At 39.8% G+C, this 20,620-nt stretch overlaps 1 protein-coding gene across 1 annotated transcript; it reads left to right on the top strand.

Moving 5' to 3' along the window:
• The first annotated feature begins 6,023 nt into the window (after positions 1–6,023).
• HTATSF1 (HIV-1 Tat specific factor 1) lies at positions 6,024–20,470 on the top strand. The gene is made up of 9 exons (XM_082323133.1): positions 6,024–6,315; positions 10,143–10,347; positions 10,667–10,714; positions 11,883–12,037; positions 13,071–13,234; positions 14,893–14,992; positions 15,511–15,600; positions 16,098–16,235; positions 16,638–20,470. The coding sequence occupies exons 1-9, from the start codon at positions 6,148–6,150 to the stop codon at positions 16,917–16,919; spliced, it is 1,350 nt and encodes a 449-aa protein (XP_082179259.1). The 5' UTR covers positions 6,024–6,147; the 3' UTR covers positions 16,920–20,470.
• The last annotated feature ends 150 nt before the right edge of the window (positions 20,471–20,620 follow it).

Raw genomic sequence — 20,620 nt, 5'->3', positions numbered from 1 at the left:
GAAAGCGTGCTAAAATGAAAGAAAGCCAAGGTTTGTGGTATGGTGTAGTAAAAAAAGAAAAAGCATTATAGGCCAGATCCATAGTAGCCTTGCTCAGTCAGTGACTTACTTTGAAACTCCGGGTAAGAGCTGACTGCTGTATAAAGAGACGCCCGCCTCAGTTCCTAACGAAGTCAAGGGAACCAGCAGGTGATCATCTCTCTTAAAAAGCTATCATCATCTTTAACCACACTTGTAAAATTCTTTGTGATCTATGGGTAAAACATCTCAACAGCGCAGAGTTCTTTATTGTTATAGTGATTTAACATCAAGAAATCGGGGCGGATCTGTATTAAGAGTTCTAGTTTGGATTTACAGCACACTTTTGAAGCGAAGTGCTCAAACGTCCCCTCCTGCCTTACTTTGCTCTGTCTCCCAGAGTGGTCTTGAGTGCACAATGCAGATTTCTCTGATGAAACTGTGCGTCCAGTCCACGGAACCAGACTAGAGCGAGTTTGAGGTAAAGCCCCCAAAAGTGTACGGCGTGGGGGGTCAGACTAACCATTTGCCTCCACAGATCCCCTCCTGCTGTAGTGTACGTGGTCATACCGAAGCGGTCTGCACATTTTCAAGCATGCTGGGAGAGCTGGGTTTTTCTATTGTACTCATTTTCTCTTCTTCCAGTTATTCAAGTAGGATCCCTTTTTAACATTAGGACAGACTGTCTTTATGAGATAGGCATTCTAATCTCAAATCCACTGATTTTATGACTCTGCATGCAGAGGCAAGTCGGTGCCAGCCCATCCCGGGCAGCCCGCGCATCCCTACACGCTCAGCAGCGCTGCTGGCAGGGACTGTCTTCCCGTCAGGAAATACAGGAGGCGAGTCTTCCTACCCCACGTTACAAACATGTTGAATGACACTTATTTTTATGAATTTTGTGTACCCTAAACCAAAATTTTGTTCTGTGGGAGTTGGTGATGATAGGAAACACAATAGATTTTCCATTGCTTAAACTAAGAGACTTCCATCTCAAAAAAGAATTTGCGCGTTAAAGTATAGAAGAGAGGTTGCAACATATGAATTAAACGAAATAGAGCTGTCAGTCACAGAAGTTTCAATTTTAACTAACCCTTGAAGATATAACACCCCTCCGGCTGCACAGAGCCCCTAACGACACATGGCTGGAAACCCATCCATCCATGCACCGTTATTTGAGCTCGTTATAAGATGAGAAAATCTATTTGCAGTCTCTGTCTATTGACCGCCCTAATCAGAATAATAAAACCAAACTATAAATCCCAAGGGCATTGGAATACAATCTCTGTCGTCATCTTAAACCAGTTTAATGAGAGTCCATTTTAATCCCATCAGGCCTGGCCTTATTTTACTACACTCTTCATGTTACAAGCTGCAAGGCTATAAGCACTAATTTTCAAATGGATTCTCCCTTTTCTTGTACCAATTGTACACCAGGATAGCACCACTGAAATAAATGGAAATATAACAGCACAGAAATACAATTTATGGCAAAGCAGACTCCAGAGACCTTATTTTACTCTCTCTGTCTTAATATAACACATTCCCTGGTAGTGAGCTATGTACAAACATAACAAACATATTGCACTGGTATTTTCTCCTTCTCTTTTTTCTCGATGGAGCCGCGAGGTGAGACTGAGATAAGTAAATCAGCCTACACACTTATGAGCCTGCTTTTATCTTGCTGGATCTTACTATAGGGAATTCTAAACAAAAGAAAAATCAACGAATATTACAGTTCCTTACATCATTCTTTATTCTAGCTTATGAAAGCCTTCGGAAAACAAATCTGCCACGTGGTTCTGGACTTCGCAATTTGTCTCTGTTGGAGACCAAGTTTCCCACTGCAAAATCCTTGGCTGCACCTCAGAGTAGCCCTTAAACCCCACAGTTTCCTAAGTCACCATTTTCCTTGCTTTGCATGCAGCTACTTTTTGCTTGTGTAACTACTCCTCGAACTGGATGGTCTCTCTATTGCTAATATATCCTGTTACAAAATTGATGTTTTTGCTATATGCTGCACATGTTTTGGGTAAAGACTGGCAATATTTCAAGCCATGATTTAACTATTCTGTGTACTTTATGCTTTTAGAATTCTGTACTTTCAAATCTTCATGTCATGTTGTATTGGAGTGATATATTGGTCAACATTTATTTTTATCTAAACAATCTCATATTATTCATTCCATCTATTCCCCCAATATTATTAACCATAAAATGTCTCCACATTACCATATCTGGATTTAGGGGAAAAGGCTTGTTTCCTTTGCAATCTTTTCTCAGTGTTCCAAAAACCAGTTCTTTCACCCCTAAGTAACACAAGTGTAATTCTATCACAGCATATGGGAATAATGTCTATTCACAGAAATATTGAGTGTTATTTAGTAAAGAACTGGCGTGAATAATTAGGGGCTTACTATTTATATCCACAATGAAGGAATAGGAAAAAAGGCACAAAATACTAAAAGGCAAGACTCCATCAAATGGCTTGTTCATATGGAGTCTTATTGAGTAAGTAAATACGATTTCTAGGATGTACCTTTTTTACAGTTTGTTTTGTGAATGAGCTGTACACATTAACAGCTTTAATACATATAAATGTAACAATGTTCGTGTTAGCATCAGGTTTAGTATCAGTACTGTAATTTGTGCTGTCACTACGAGATGCTGGTTTAGTTTAAAAAAAAAACTAAAAAAAAATGAACAAAACCATGTCAAAGCATGGATACGGTGTAACAGACTGCATCTCCAGCAAATGGCACAGAGCATTAAAGTCAGTTATGAAATTATAGCCATTTTAAAGCTCACCCTCCTCTTTTCATAGAAAGTATTGTTGTATTTTATATAGTTAAATACGGGCTGCCCACTGACACTCGTGTGTTTCTGCTAAGAATATTACAATTACAGAATAAGCTAAAGTTACACAGAGCTACAGCACTTACACATTTCAGTCAGTGGTACTTATAATTAAAAAAAAATACAGGCTCTAATCAGCACTTAGTTACGGGCTGTGCCACAGATGGTCCCCTCAGTGCAAGGTGGACTGCTTTGTGGAATTTCCTTTGTCAGCACAGGAAAGGGTACTGAATTTGTAGCACATCTGGATCGGGTCCTGTCATTTTTTGTGCAGTGAAGACTCCTCTTCACTCTCACTGGTCTGTGTAACAGCTACAGGCTCCAGCCCCACGGAAAGCCCAAAGAGGAGTAACCTCTCTCTACTTGAATCACTAGTTCCTGCCTCCTTGATTTAACATAACAAAGCATCTTAAGAAGAGAGTGATAACTCTTTCCCTAATTAAGTATTAGCTAGGGAATTGCTGGTTTCCCTCTAATAGACAGCAAAACATCACTTCACGAAAACAAAGATTTTGTTACTTTTAGTAGGTGGTATCTCTAGAGCAACCATCAGCTCTGATGAACCAAGATTGCCTTTTATCACACAGAAGAGTCAGACACAGATACAAACCCATCATGCTAATGCCTCCTTTTAGTATTTACTTTGAGACATGTTGTCAGGATTTAAAACGCCATTTCTTGACAGCTTAGACTGATCTGAGCTGTGTAACACTCAAGCTCTTCACACCATCCCCAGACGATGCAGCTTGCAGCAGCAGTGCTTGTGCAGCCACGAATTAGATCGTTTCAAGGATGTGATTGAGAGGAAAGCTGTCTTGACCCCCAAAAACGAGGAGTTTCCAGCCGAATCAGCTCCCTGAGCTGGCTCGCTGTGCTGTCTTTACTAAAGAGGACGAGAACAGATGGTGGCGACACGGTAAGAAGCCGCTCCACGGTAGGTGCCGTCACGCATGCCATTATCTGCGGAAAGTGTGAGGGAATTTGAGGTAGTTTGTCCTCATAGCTACATTGAAGCGTGCAGATCAGATTTGCCATGCACTAAACCTGCGTGCTCTCACTTCCATCGGATTGAGATTAAATCCGGATCTCCTACTCCCCAGGACAGTGCCCCAGCGGCTCGCTGTAGGCAGATCTGCACACTAGGGCAATCTGTGCTGTGCGGGCACAGACTTCCCCACATTTGCTCAGGTTATGAAAACTCTGCCAAAATCAAAGAAGCAGGTGAAGACTTAAATTGTACCGCTCTTACAATGTTTAAGGCTATGATTATCTTACTTCCAAACATATATCCAATTCCAATTTTTATAAGTAAGCACAGTTTACGTTAGGCCTCTCATGCTCCTCACCAAAATCCAATACCTATTTGAGTGCTAATACAAATGTGTCTTAAGCTGTCAGTTGATAAATGATAACAAAACAATCTTTGGACAACTACCGTAATAGCCCTGCCAAGAGAAAATTCCTGAAGCATGAAAGATGTCGTTAACTAGGCTGGATGTTCCTTGTGTAACAGCCAAAGGTTACAAGAAGTCTATATTTATACCCTCTGCAATTTCATCTGACGGTCTGTTGACCAGCCAGTTAGCTGATGTCGGTCTCTCCCTACAGAGCTTCACAAGCTCAGGACTGTGTCTTTGATTTTATTATCATTCCAGTCTGTATGACAGTAAAGATATATTTGTTCCTGGAATACTCATTTCCAGAAAACTTCTGTACTGAATACCATTTTCATTTCTGACTGGAAAGATTGCTTTGCCACTGGCAACCAGCCACTGCCAGCTTCAACGGGGCTGTTCAGCTAAATTTTCATTTAAAACATGTGCACTGTTTTAATTTGTGGGGTTTATAGCTCTAGGCTAAATTTTGCAAAACAAAACCTAACCAGTGTGCTGCTTCATCCTCTCAATAAAAAGAAACACTTTTAAATACATAGTTCAGCAATCAAATTTGGTTTTGATGCAATGCTATCTGGATTACACTGTGAAAACCACTAGATGGCACTGAATGAAAGTCTTTTAAAAGGACTGATTCTAATAAGAAAATTTTATTTAAAATATTTAAGTATTCGCAGGTAGAGTACTACACCGATGAATAACTAATTGAAGGCTTCATTAATGCAAACCAGTTCAAAATTTTGAAGGCAAGCCTCATCCCTGGCACTGTACCAACGTACCAACCCTTTTGGAGGGGAGTGTAGCTGGACGCCCTTGGTCTCTCACATCTCTGTTCTGCGGAAAGCGGACACTCGTGGCACCCGGCGAGACCCAAGCAGCGGCTCCGTCTCCCCAGGAGGCTGAACTGGTCAAACCATTTGCACCAGCAACCTGTGTCAACGGTGGAGCAAGAACTAACGTGATATTTTGATATTTAGCATGCCATTTTTGTGTCATCTGCCTCTTTTTGTCTTTGCCTCTAGTACGATACGAAAGCCTTTCAGTCTCAGTGACAAGATGACGGCCAGCTAGCTGCACAGCACCTCAACTGACAGCATCAACTTGACTGCTCAGTGTTGTCCAAGGTACAATAGGCAAAAGTATTGAGGAGAAAGCACTTTCAGTGCTTCATGTCCCTTAGCGGGCTTTTATTTTATCATGTAAGTAAAACTTCAACAGCCTCTATACAAGGTCCATCTGGACATGGCTCTGGACCCACAGCAGGCCCAGAAGGGTCTTCAGGCCCAGGGCCTCAGGGCCAGCCACCCTCATGCCTGCAGAAACAGAGCTGCAGCCTAGGGTAAAGGAGCGAGGCCCGTCTGGAGCAGCGAGGAGGCCGACTGCCTTTGTCCCGGCCCCGCCCGGGCCTCTCCGGCCGGCAGCGCCCGGGGAAGCTGCGCCATCGCCGCAGGCCTCGGCCCGCCCAGAGGCGGGAAGGCAAGCCCCGCCCCCCGCTCGCCTCCCAGCGTCCCGCCCTCCTCCCCATTGGCTGCGCCGCCCCCACGTGATCAGCCAGCCCACGGCTCAGTGGCTGCGGCGCGGAGGAAGGGGAAAAAAAAAAAAATCCCGCGAGCGGGGCGGGCGCGGGGGCGGCTTCCGCTCCTGCGCGCGGCGGGCACGGTCACCGGCCGCGTGAGGCGGGGAGGCTCCGCGCGCCTGCCCGCGCGCTCCCCGGCCCCGCCGCCGAGAGGGGAGGAGGGAGGCGGGAGGCGGGGCGCGGGGCGAGCGGGCGCCTCCGGCGGCGGCGGCGGCGGCGGCGGCGGCCCGGGTGCCCAGGCCCGGTGCAGCTGCTTTCGCCGCACCCCATTCCCCCCCGCCGAGGCCCGCCGGAGGGGCCAGGATGAGCGGTGAGGACGGGAACGAGGAGTTCTACCGGCAGCTGCAGCTCCAGCAGCAGTACGAGGCCGAACCCGGCGGCGAGGGCGAGGCCGACCCCTTCACCTACGTGGACCCGGCCGATGGGGCCGCCTACGAGTGGGACCGGGAGAAGAAGGCCTGGTTCCCCAAGGTGGGTGCGGGGGGAGCCTCAGCCCTGCCTGGCCCGCCCGGTGCCCCCCCTCCCGCCTCCCCGGTGCGAGGAGCGGCCTCCTCGCCCGGCTGCGGCCCTCGGCGGGGGGGGGGGGGGGGGGGGGCTGGGGGGGCGCCGCTGCCTCCGCCCGCGGCTCCTTCCCCGTGGCCCGCCGAAGTTTCCCCGGGGAAGGGCGAGAAGGAAGAACAGTTGCTGTTGGGTCTCGTCAGCACGGAGCTGTCTCGCCTGTCTGCATTCAGGCAAATAGGCGTCTGCTGCAAAGTCTCTGTAGCGCTGAAACGCTCTTCTTTTACAGGCAAAACCGCGGCAGCTGGCGGCGTCTCCGTCTGTAACCTAACCGGCTGCTTTCTGCTCTTTTGTTGTGAAGAGCTGTAGGTTGGCTTTTCTCCTTGGCTGTGAATCTGTAGAATTGCTCAGGCCTGGCATGAAGTCACAGTTATATTTGTGGATCTTAACGAATCGGTGCTGCCTTCGACGTGTTTAGTTTTTTTTGTCACACAAGCTGTGATGATCTTTGTCTTTCTGTTGGCAGTGAACAACTAGTCTGTTCAGAGGTCTAGGCGAAAATGGACTAGTATATCCCTTTTTTATTATTACCTGAAAACCATGCGTGTGTAAAGATGTCTTGTTCCCTCAGATCTTGGAAATGCACTTGAAAATTAAGCGTATTTGGCTGGGAGGCATTCCACAGAATGGAAACATGCTACAGTTTTTCATCTTTTTTTTTTTTTAATTAAATATTTTAAGTATAAAAAATGAACTTCCTGTAACAACATGGCTCTTCAAGGTGAGAGGGAACACAGATTTAATGTGTTGAGCCAATCTGCTGATCTGCAAGTGAAATAATAATTTTGTTACTGTGTAACAATGAATGAGGGCAATTACTTAATTTACAAATATTAAGACATTTTATAGCATATACTTGATAAATGTGATGTGCCAGTTCTTACTTGTGACTGTGAATTCTCTTCAATTCAGAGAATCTGAGTGAGGATGAAGCCTGTAGTGCTTATATGTGTGTAAACCTAGTAAGGTGTCCATGCAGCAGATGGCTTACGGAGGGGTAAAAACATGAAAGATCCAGACTCAGAAAGTGGAGCAGTGGAGAACTGAGTATCCCTGGCTCCCTGGGGAGTGCTATATCCAGTAACCACAGTAATGTTTAAAAGGGTTCTTTTTTATTATTATTTTTTTGTTTATCTCTTCTTCTCAGGAGCATTGGTCTTTCCCAAATGCCTTTCTTATCTCACATTGCCGGAGGAGACAACATTAAGGGTTGGACAGATCATATAGGAACAGCAATGTTCATTAGTAAATATGATGTACAGTAGAAATTGGTAAAGAATCATTGTGAAGCACTATGTGTTATACTTGGGTCACTGAGCTAGATACCATAGTATCTCAGGTTACTTCATGTTGCTGATGATTATTCAACAGCGTGTTTTATCAAAATAGGTTCAAGAAACCGCAGGAGCCAGAAATTGTAGTTCTTTCTCTACTCCATGAACAGTAATAAAACTCCCTATCTCTGTTCTCTGACAAACGATTAAAATATTCTGACTGGTCTAAGTAATCATCATGTACAGACTAGTATTGCGCTGCTACTCTACTTTGGGAATAGAATATCTGCTGAACTTCTACTAAAGCATATTTCAAAGCAGCGGAAAAAGTTAAGGATATTAACTGTCAACATTCCTCAGAAAAATTTTGAGACAGTCAAGTATTTAATAACAGCGATTGCAGCTTTGCGTATTATTTAATGATTTTTCTTTCAATGGTACTATATTGATGGATACCAACTTTTTACAGTCCTTCACGGACATAGTGCAAAAATTGCATGTTGAATTAATCTGCCTGCCTTCATCACTTGCTATGAAAAAACAGGCGTTGGATGTCTTCTGTAAGCGTAGGGTGTCTGTTCTTCATTTGGTTAATCTATTCCTTTCCATTCCAGTGTGACCAGCAGTTAATTACATGCTAGCGTGTCCTGTAGTATTGTATTTCTTTTCCTATAAGCTTAATTGCCCCGAACTGTACAACTGTGCGGTATGGGGGTAGAACTGATCTCTTTCTGTGATGTGCTCCACCAGAACTGGGTTGAAGCCCCAAGTAAGAAATTCTGTGAGTGCTTGTTTTCCATGCAGGCATGGTAAGCCATAAAACAATAGAAGCCTTTATACCTGTAGAAATTCCTTTATGCTTGCAAAAATGCATTTTAAAATTAAGTAGTTGTAATGGTATATATGGTAGGATGATAGCATATTATGGAAAAAAAAAATCTTTGTTATTGACTGGCAAAATTTGACAGTCCATGGTAGGTAATTTGCTAAGAATAAATTTAGCTTTACATGAGAATGTGGTTCCCCCTGAAGTTGAAAAATAATACTGCTGCAGGAAGGTGGCTAGTTGTTGCAGGTTTAATCACTAATTCATCAGTAGGTTCTGTAATGAAAATGAATGGTATTGTTCACCAGAAAGTTTAAAAGCTTAATTCTCTGGATTTCAACTGTGAAACTCAGGATTTGCTAAGACTGCTAGTGTCAAATATAATTAACCTTATTAGAACACGGAGTATTCTTTTCTTCACTGAAGGTGGTTGTACTCTTCCTCTCTCTTGACATTGTGTTATGTCATTTCTGTAAGAGCAGCCACTTACATTCCTGATTGAGGTGTGTTGTGAATCTTGTTTAGCGTAGGAGCTATTCATGCTAAACTTTTAAGTTATATGGGGCTCCGCAGCATCTTGCGTTATTCATGACAAGCCTGTTACTGTCAGTTCTGCATTTTTGATTTGTCATAATACAAGCTTAGAGTTGAAACATCAAGCTTCGAATCACTACAGAATAGGTGAGATTGCATTGTTACCGTTGACACTACTGTTCGTTGTGCCACTCTTACAATAGCTTAATGACATTATGTTTTGTTCCTTTTTGAATACAGATGAAGCAAGTGCAGCACAGGTCAGAGTCAGATAAAATTTTCAAAGGTTAAGGCTCAGCTTTGGGAATTAATCATTTCAGAGTGTGCAACTTCAGAAAGTACTTCATAGTGCAGTGATGCTAGCAAAATTAGCTATGGTGTATTATCTCTTTGCATGTTATTGCTAGAGGCTAGTATTAAAATTTACCTGGCTGGAAATACTGGGTGTAATTTGTAGGGTTTTTTGTTTTGTTCTCTAAAAGATAGACATTAGCCAATCTTATATTTTATCCAAATATAGTCTCTCTGTAGAAAAGAATGAGCTAATTATTTATCTATTGGTAGGATATAAAGTAGAGTATACGGCCTTAAACAGAGTGTTAAGATACGTTTTCATTTAAGTGCAATATTTATTGTCTATCACCACAAATATATGTTGTCTCTGAAAATGTTTCTGTGAAAAGGCAGATGCCTACAAATGTCAGTCATTCATAATCTGTGGATGAGTTGGTGGCTTACCTTCAGTGTCACTTTATCTCTTCAACATGGTCAGGAGCGCTTGGTTTCCGTCCTTCAGGCAAATCCAGTTTATGTTGAAAGCAGAACGCTTTGCTTGAAAAAAGGCAGAACTTGTGAAATACTTATTTAAAAACTTCATGTGCTCTATGGATTTTGTATGTTAGTCTAGTTCAGGTAACGTCTGAACTGATTGTTTTTGTTGTGCGTATGACTTTACAAAGGTGATTTAAAAACAGTTTTAAAATACTGTTCTTTTCTGTGTTTAGATTAGAAAATGGCCATCATCAATGCACTAACATTAAAACACTTACAAACCTGAATTTGTAGTTCTTTGAAATCTTGGATTAATTTTCGTAATTTCTTTTCAGATAACAGAAGATTTCCTGGCAACGTATCATGCCAACTATGGCTTCCATGCAGAAGATACAGACAGTTCATCTGCTTCCGGCACAGCAACTGAAAGTAAGCAACCAGTAAGTTCTAAGACATCAGGAGCACAACCATCAGCAAATGAGAAAGGACCACAACAAACAGATCCAAAACAAAAAGGAGAAAAACGGAAGCTTGAGCCAGGTAAGCGACGAAGGGTTTCCCTCCGTGTAGGCTGCAACCTGTATAGTCCTGAGTGGGAACTGGCAATTGTTCAGTGTTTGCATGTACAGCAAAGATATGGGTTGTTGTGAAAATTTCCGGAATGGTTTTAAAATTGTATGGTACTTCATAGGTATCCTCCGAAGTCCATGTACAAGGTGGGAAAAAAGCAAATTAAGGCGTGTTCAGAGCTTTTCCTGGGGGCAAGCAAAAATTCTTTGACATCTGATGGAATGTGAACATTAATGTATGCTCCCATGTTTAATAAATTGGCATAACTGAATTAAAACTCTGTTTTTAGGATGGTTTCATGTTGAAGAAGACAGAAACACAAATGTTTATGTGACTGGTAAGTAATAGCGTTCGTTTATCTACTTTGAGCTGAAGATGGTAGAGGCTCATGTCTGCCTCACTGACTTCTAATATTGCCCATTCAGTCTGCCACTTGCAAGCTACTTAACATTATGTTCCTGACTGCATAATGTCTTTGTGACCTTTAATTGCAGATGTGGGAAAGTAATATGAGACATATTCTATGCTTTTATCTTTTAAATGTGATTTTCTGTGAGCTACGACAGCCAAATCACTAATTATTTTTAAGCTACAGCCAACAAAAACAATCTTTGCGAACTCCTAAGGAATGAGAACAGGTTGTAATAAGATTGCATTGACTATGCATGTCACTTAATGTTTTAATCTTTCATTTTTCTTTGATTTTATAAATACATAATTTAATTATTAGATAAGAAGGAGGAAACAGTAAGTATAAAAAAAAAAGCTGGAAATAGAATGAGCAAGTAGCAGGGAAGCTCAAATGAAATTATCTGTGCGTTTATTATGGTATTTCTCTACCTGTTTTGGATGTCGGGGTGCTATTTTTAGGTGCATACACAAAGGTACCTTCCGTGGTTCTGAGCAGTCACAGAAATGCACACACCTGAATTCTCAAAAATCTTCATCCAGGCCAAACTAGCATGAAACATTCACATAACTTTCTCCTCCATTTTCTTTTTTTTTTTTTCTCGTCCTCAAGTCAAAGTTCAGACTTTGAAAACTCCATACATTATCAGTTGCTTTTTTTGTTGAATTTGTGGGTGGAGAAAGCAGTCATCTGTTTATAGGTTGGGGGTTTTTTTGTCTCCAATCCCTAGAGGTGCAGTGGAACTTAAAACTTGGGCAGGATAGTTACGTTCACATAGGCCATTGTGTCCACTGCAATGTCTGTATCGTGTAGCACTAAAGCTCTAGGTCTGCACATTAGGGAGCACAAAGACATTGCTGTATGTTACACCTATTAAAAAGTAAAAGGCTTTTCAAAATACTGGTATGAAGTAATGCTTAAAAGGTAATAGCAAAAATATTGGTCCCAAGGGCAGTGGTTTCTTACTGCGTATGTCAAATTTCATCCTTAAGTTTGATATCTTTCATTTAAAGAAACACTGTGGGGTTTTTGTTCTAATGAGGTTTTTAAAAAAAATTTAACATACTCAAGCCTTCTGTTTTAATTTATTTTGCAGGTTTACCTCCAGACATTACAAAAGATGAATTTGTACAAGTCATGTCAAAGTGTGGTATCATTATGCGAGATCCTCAGACAGAAGAACACAAAATCAAACTTTACAAAGATAAGGAAGGAAATCTTAAAGGAGATGGCCTCTGTTGCTATCTAAAGGTCAGTGGTGCACTGAAATGCAGTTCTCCTTCCCGCTGAAGATACTTGTGGCCACTGTTTCAGAATCACATTCAGAAGATTCTTGAAATATCTGAAGTATAACTTAAAATTTAGGTGTCGTCTTTTAAAGATTCATTCCAGAACCACGGGCTTACCTGCTTGTGCACCTCATTTGTTTCCTCTTATCCACCCCCACCCTCCCCCTGATAATGTCCATAATACCTGATGAACGTGTCTCTACATGTTCCTGTCTTGGGTGCCAGTGATTATGGGGTGAAACTCTTCACCTTTTACTTCTATGTGGCCAAGAATACAGAAATAACGAGACAGGAAGGAACATAGTGTAGTCCTGTAGTTACAGCTTTTAGTTGAGAACTGGTTAGATTCAGAACTGTTCTTGCGTTCTATATTAGCCTATAAAAGTTTAGGCTGCAGTACTATTTCTTTCATGTGTTTCACTTGTGAATCATTTGGAAAGTTAGTGCTTGCGAGTGCAATTTGCTTTAATTCTGCAAGAAGCACCAGACAGTACTAAATGAACTGCCTTGTAGCTATACTAGTTTTGCAATTTTAGTAGTTAGGGCTGTTCAGTGCGCACGTATAAAGACAGTCTGTGCTCTAGAGGACTTTAAGGAAAATGTTAAAAATTGCTTAAGCACCTTAATGTCTGCTGTTCTTGGAAAAGTGATACAAGCTTTATAGAAAATCAGCCCCTTGAAATTTCTTTTATTCTCGCTTTTAAGTACATCAGCTTGCATGACCATTGCAGATTAGTTTTTATGGCATATTTGAATGAAATGTATGCAGTTGTTTTTGGGAGCATTAATCTGCTACAAGAGTGGTGAAGAAATACTGTGTTTTGATAAAGAAAGCATTGCCAACTGTGTGTCAAGAGACTTGGAAGAGATATGGCATTGTGGTTTTCAGTGACAGGGAATTGATTCTTAGCACAATATTCTTAATTAAATGTTACTGGGATAACTTGACTGTGCCACGTGCTCTAAAGCTTGTGTTCTGTTTTATCTTCAAATAGAGAGAATCAGTACAGCTTGCATTGAGACTTCTGGATGAGGCAGAAATTAGAGGCTATAAATTGCATGTTGAAGTTGCGAAGTTTCAACTGAAGGGGGAGTACGATGCAAGCAAAAAGAAGAAGAAATGTAAAGACTACAAGAAGAAGTTGTCTCAACAGCAGAAGTTTGTATTTTTTATTTCAGTAAAACATTGCTTGACTTCTAAGTGCTATTAGTAAAGTGCTGCTTTCTTTCAAATACCATGCTAAGAGTTATGCAAAAATTGAAGTCTTATCTGACAGCAAAATAGCTTAAATAATACACATTTGGAGGGGAGGAACTCCTAAATTAAATCTTGACATAATGATCTTCTTCATGATTGACGCGTTAAAATAATACATAGATTCTTTCAGTTACAGAAGAAAATATTAAAACTCTGGGGAGATAAAAGACTTTTTTTTTCCCCTCAGTGTGTGAAAGTATGCAAGTCTTGTCACCATATTTTAGGCTTACTTTTTTAAGGTAAACCACTCTGGCTGTCCACATATTGTCTGTACCATACTTTACTTGTTGCAGAGAGCAAGAGATGCTAGCTTCCGTAGGAGCAAATACTAAAACATCTCTGTGGATTCCCCCAGACCTCTCTCTCTGGTATAAGATATGCTAGTTTTTAATTGTACCTAGATTAATTGCTTTTGTCACTTAAAAGTTGTTTTTCTGCCTTTCGGAACCAAGATGATGTGGATTAAAGAAGAAAAAAGTTGAAGTATATAGGACTGTTAATATTTTAATGAAAGCAGCATTCCACTAAACATTTTAAATAGAAATGTAAAAGTATTTTGCCATAGTTAAAGGGAACAAAGTCTACTTGACATCTTATCGATTAAAAATTGAACCACGACAAGCAGCTTGAAATGTAACTGCCTCAGAGATACATTGGCAGTTCTTGTTATAAGATGTCTCCGGTGTGGAGAGAGAAGTGTGAAAATAATGAACTTGCGTTTGACAGCAATTTGCATGAATAAACTGACTTCAGTTGATGTTCCTTTTGAGTTGAAGGGCATAATTTACTTGCTACTACCTTCACTGGAAATCCAAGTTTTCTTCAGCTGAAGTAGCAGATACAAGAAGGAACTTAAACAAGATTTCCCCCCCCCCCCCCCCCCCCAAATACAAGATTTTGAGATTTAGAAGTGTAAGTGAATGTGTCCTTTTTTGTAATAGGATATGAAGTAGGCATTTCTACCAGAAGTAACGTTCTTCGTGAGAAGACACAGTCATAGAACAGATGCCCTGAGTTACATTGCTAGTTTGTGGCAGTGGCTCTGTACACTGTGGAACAAAATACATCTTGCAGCAATGCCTGTGTAAGACTCAAGGTGTTCTTGCATGTTTGTTTAAATAAAAGCAGTTAAATTTTACCAAAGGGAATACTAGATCTCCTTTTTTACAAAATAAGCCAGGAGCAAATGATAAAGGGTTGACATTTTTATTGTACTTGGCAGCAGCTGGTTCCTGTATCTGAGCTGATATTAAGAAGGAATTAAAAGTTGAAGATTATTTTTTTCAACCTTTAAGAAAATGCTTTGATTGTTAAGATAATTTATAGTTCCCCTATGAGCATTTAAGTACCTTAAAAACTGAATTGCTTTGTAGGAGGAGTGGTAAAACTTGATGGTTATTGCATTGTTTAGAAGAGTAACTTAACTCTTTGTGTCGAAATACATGTTTTAGTTGATGTATTGCAAGAAATGCCAAATTAATAATTTTTTTTCAACAAATACTTGTAGAAACTGAAGAGAGCCGCAACAATATCTTCTTACTGTTGCTTCATTTCATTAGACAGCTGGATTGGAGGCCTGAGAAGAAAGACGGCGCAACTCGAATGCGACATGAACGCATCATTATTATCAGGAATATGTTTCACCCAAAGGACTTTGAGGTAGGGAGATGCAGTTTGCTGCTGTAGATTGTGCTGTTCTAATTAACATTGTCTGAACTTTCTGCCATAAAATTTTAGCGGACTTCTAGGCAGATGAGAACAAAATTAAACTTATTGTTTGGGCAGGTTTTTTTTTTTTCCCCCCTATGCCAAGAATCTGTTTAAAATTCATTTGTCTATTTCCAAAAAGCAAGGCAAAGATACATATTTTTCAAATCGGCCTTTTTCACTGTGTGTATCCTGACAACATTCCTTTTTGGGATGGAAAGAGGAGTAGATAGTAAGTGTGTTAGAATGGAGAAGCCAGCACAAAAGCCTTATTAATAAAAAAGTAGCATTTATTAAATTCAAATAAGGGCTGTCTGCCAGCTCCCGAGTGGCTTTGAAAATGCAGCGTAACAACACTTCATTTATGAACTTTTAATAGATTGGCAGATGGGTTCCATTGGTGATTGAGCAAAAATAAAGCGAAGAAGTAAGTGCTTCTGTTTCATCTAACCTGTGCGATTGCATTGCAGGAGGATCCGTTAGTGCTAAATGAGATCAGAGAAGATCTGCGGACAGAGTGTGAAAAGTTTGGTCAAGTAAAGAAGGTTCTCATATTTGATGTAGGTATTTTTTTATAGGTTGTGTTAGCAGAATTATGTAACGTGTAAATGTGCAAAGCGTTTAGGATTCTTTAAATATGAGTGGAGCCTTTATTTGGTTTTGTGTGTTTACTTCATGGAAATGTGACCTAATCTCCCACTATTTAAAATGAGCTGTTTTGGAAATTAATTTATAAACACCTATCTACTTCAGCCTATGTGAAGGCAAACTCTAACTTTTTCCAATAACTTGGATACATGTCAGAAGTTTGAGTGTTTATAAATACATTTATTTGTAGCTAAACTAGCTGAAACGTTTGTTTTCTGTGTTCAGAAAGTCTGTTCTATGTACCAATAGAACAAAACGTGTAAACTTGCAAATTGAGTTTTTCAAACACGGTTCTGTATGATCAGGATGGAGCTATATCCTGATGGATTTTTTCTAAGACAATCTAAAAGATCTTGGAATAAATACACTATTTAGAAAACTATTAAATGAAAGTTGTCTCTCCTTATAGCGACACCCTGATGGCGTGGCTTCTGTGTCATTTAAAGAAGCAACAGAAGCTGATCTGTGCAAGCTAACTCTAAATGGAAGGTGGTTTGGTGGCCGTCAGCTCATTGCTGAAACATGGGATGGTGTCACGGATTATCAGGTAGCCTTTCGTGCTCTTATTTCATCAAATATTTCTTCCAAACTGAAAATCTGTTCTAATTTGAGATGTGCTTGGTGTTCCCATCCGCGCATACCCTTCCCACCCCTGCCCCATCTTGCTTCTTGTCAAAAACTGCTAGGATGTCTCAAAAAAAAAAATCATCTTTAATTATTCGGTTTAGCAAAATTTAAAGGACCTGTTTGGTGTTAAAAATTGTGTGTTGGAGATGTCAACTTAGAGGATTAGCCACTGGATGTACAGATCAGTAGTTCACAGTCAACAGGGCCTGTTGAAGTCTTGAGATATTATTGCAAAATAGATGTTTGTATAATTTTATCTGTGTAAATACTCATTTTTAAAAGTATGACTTTGTGATGATTTGCATAAACATATCTTTAATAGGTGGAGGAGACTGCAAGAGAAAGGGAAGAAAGGCTCAAGGTGTGGGGATCATTTTTAGAGGATCCTGATGCAAAGGAGCAGCAACCTACGTCTGATTCAGATTCCGCAACAAGTAGCGTTAAACTGCCTGAAGGCAGACAACCGTCAGAAGTTAATGACACATCTAAGGATGTAAATGATGAAGCCCATAAGAGGGAGAATAATGGCGAGGGCATGAACGAAGATGGTGCTCCATCTACAGACAGCAGCCTTGCAGGCAGTGATGTTGAAGCAGATACATAACATCTTTAATGCTTTATGAAAGCATGGTTTTTAGGGTGATGTTTGAGTTTATCCCTTTCTTCAGGGTGGCTGCAGACAATGTTCATATGAATATATCCATATTAGAATGTCATCAACTGTGTGCTTTGAAGTTTTCATTAAAAGCAGTATTTAATGAGATTCTAAAAGTTTGTATTAATTGGCTGTTCAGGTAAAGTAACTCAAGTTGCCAAGAATGCAGTAAAACTCATCAGGCTTCTTTTGTTCTAACTATGCTTGTCAGTGTTTCATTATGTAAGTGTGAAATACGTTCCAACCCTTAAGTTCATGTAACTGTATGTAACTCTTAAGTAACGCAAAGCTACTACTGGATTTGTGGATTTTACTGTTAATTTTCCTGTACCGCTTGGAACTCGGTATCTCATCCTTAAAAATGATTCTTGCTGTGAGTACTTTGGATCCTTTTATGGAACAGGTGCTGTGATACGTATAGGTTGAATGCATTGGGTATGTTGCTATGCATTAAGTAGCAAACGATAAGAGTAGTACCAAGTTGCAAACTTAAAAGGAAGTGGATAACAAACAAGGTTGCCATAGCCAACACAAGGCAAACTGAGTGAAGGTAGATTATTAAATCGCAGCATTCAGTAAAGTATTTTTTTCTTCCCCTGTTTAGCTCTTCTGTTGATGCTTAGATCTTCTGTTGAGGCTGGAGTTATGTCAAGGAGACTAGAAATGCACGAGCCCACATTCTAGGCCATAATGAAATAAGACTGATTTAAACTCATGGTCTGCATGCCGTAGGTTTGCGAAATAGGCTTTTGATCGATGTGTTGGCTTTGATTAGTTTTTGCTTTAATATTAAAGGGTTTTGTTTAACTCTGTCAGATGAGGAGTGTGAGTTCTCGTCAACATTTTAGTTTAGCCTTACGCGCGCTTCAAAGTGGGGAGGATCTCCCATATTTCATAAAATTTAAAGGCTTTTGGCAACTTGAACTACAGTTTGTTGTGCAAAAGTTAGAATACTTGAAAATACGCTTTCAAATAATATTATTTTATATGGAAAAAGCAAATGCTAGCCCTCTTAGAAATATTTCCAAAAGCAAGGATTTAGAAGACATTCTAACTTTAGATATCTTAATAAGTGGCAGGCTTTCAAAGATAACTTTAGGGGAGCCATTTTGGGCATAGTCATTCTTAATTTAGAATCTCGTTGTTTTGATACCTAAGGATAGAAGAGGATGGATTTAGGCACTAAACAATTAAAATATTGGTGCTAAATTCATAGCATGCTGTTCATATGAATGGTTACTAGTGCACATTTGTAAGGAGGATCTTTTGAGTTGTTTTAATTCATATTGGATTACAAGAAACCATAGATGCTAATTCTTATATTTCCATCCTGAAGTAATCAGAATACTCTGAAAATTGATATTTTCAAACTTTGTGCTCTGTGATTACCATTTTTATTTTTTCCGGAAGTCTATGGTACTCTTAAGTTTGGTTGTTTTGGGTTTTTTAATATGTAATTGATATGTATGGGTAGCTATGCCAACCAGAGCATCTAAAGTAACACTTGCCACTGTGGTCATAAGTGGTATCTTTTTGGGACAAAATATCTGGTCTTACAACAGAGGTGATATTTGAATTCAGGGTTTAAAAGTCTGGGGGCTTGTTACAAGCTGGCATGACAAATTTCCAATTCTGAGTTGCATTGTGAAGAAGAGCGGTAACTCTGGCCAGCTGAGAAGGGCCTTTTTCTCATCTTTACAACTGTGCAAATTGTACGTTTCAGCAAAACAGGTGTTTGAATATTTGAGGGAATCTGAAATCCTGCCTGGTGTGTAGCTGCACGTAGTGGCATATTCGGATTACATCTCTGGGTTGTGTTGGTTCTGCCTTTATTTTTATTGGTAATAAGCACCGCAGACCTTTGAGGGCTGAAGGTTTTGGCATATGAAGAGTGTAATTTAGTGTGGTAGGTATTGCTTTCAGTGCTCCTTTTTTTTCTTCCAGCTTCTAGACTCCAGGCTTTAGATCTGTTGGACTATTGGTTTTTGTTAGCTTTTTTTGTTTGAGAGCCTAGACATATAACACTCTGCACAGTTAAATCACCTGTCTTACAGTGGAATTGCAACTGATATAGGGAAACTATTGACAAATGTATAAATATTGTACAGTTCTATGAAGCCTTATCATGATATCAGATATAAAAACTAAGGTTAGTGTTAGTGTTTGATAAAAGACTTCGAAAAATAAAGAATCGTTATATGTGCAGTAACCTTCCTCTCTCCAATTGATGTACAAATTTGATTGGCTTGCTTCAAAAGTCAAACGCGATGTTAGTCTTTTCACCTTTTCCTCTAGACTTCACACTGAAGTAGAGCACCGACAAAGACTGAGACCAAATGCTTTCCTGGCTTTCCTATTAACTAGGATTCTTAAGAAAATAAAAGCTGTTTTTCCATGAAAATACGTTGTTCTGAAGTGCGGCATTACACTCAAACTGCTATTTTCCTTTTGTCTACCTCTGTTATTCCCCAGTAAAATGTAAAAATATATTTTTATAAAGTATTCATTGAGTTATTGAGGCATTTAATAGTCTATGGAGAGGTTAATGCAGCTGTGACTTTCTTTTCAGCAGATTTTCATTGAGACCGAATTCTTTTGATGTTTTCCTTTTTCAAATGATGCAAATTTTTATAAATTAATCTGAACAGAAATTAAGATTTTTCACAAAAGTTAAAATTACTATTTTGAAGTATGATTATGAAAATCTTGTAGTATAGAGCAGTAATGTTTAATACCAAATTTTAACAAATCTGAAGCTGAACAAGCTGAGTTGCTTTTTAAACTTACATTTTTTTCTGACTGAGCATCATCATAAATTGGTAAGAAGTTAAAACCCCGATGCAATTTTCACTATATTTGTTCTTCAATTAAAAGTGCTTTCTAATGACTTGCCTTGCTCATTAGAAGTGACAAAAATCAACCTTTTTGCTCAGTTTCTGATTTTCCTTAGGTTCCGCTCCAGTGTCGCAGTATACTGCGTGTTCCTTCATCCCCAGGCTTTTGGTGAGAGGTTCATTTTCAGAAAAGCTGTCTCCTTCCCTCTGTATATTACGAAAACAATAACTAGCAGCAGGTTGAAACAATTTGTGGATAATCATTGTTGCTCAGTTTTGAACTAGAGAAATAGCTGTTTCTGCTAATTCGCACAGTGTGACAAAATGGATGTGAAACCACTTAAATATAGCAGCAGGGAACGAGTATTAACTAACTGGCACTTCAGCATAAGTTGGCATAGATAATCAGTTTCTTAAGCATGCAATACAAAATCAGTTGCTTAGCTTCAAGATATATTGGTAGTTCGCTTTACAATCAAACGTGTTTAGTGGTTTGCTGGCAAGGTAATTGTATGGCGTTACAAGTATTCATCCGAGATTACGTGGTTTGAGGAGCGTGGCCAAGGTAGACATCTGGAAACAAAAAGCCCCAAAAGAAAAGGCACATAAGTTGTAGCAGGTTCTCGAATGTTCATATACAGCTGTAAAGAGAGAATTAGTTTCATTTTGCATCAAAATGTTTATCTGTTTCTCCTGCTGACTTTTTTTAATTACTTTTTTTAATTGAATTTCAGTCCCTCGTACAACTTATATTTTGTATAAGGATTGCAATTCACTTAAAATCATTAGTATGTTAAATGCAGTGCATTTTAGCTA

Source organism: Platalea leucorodia (genome assembly GCF_965183815.1).
Source record: "Platalea leucorodia genome assembly, chromosome: 10".
NCBI lineage: Eukaryota > Metazoa > Chordata > Aves > Pelecaniformes > Threskiornithidae > Platalea > Platalea leucorodia.
The sequence above is the reverse complement of the archived record's forward strand: the minus strand, read 5'-3'. Positions and strand labels throughout refer to the sequence as shown.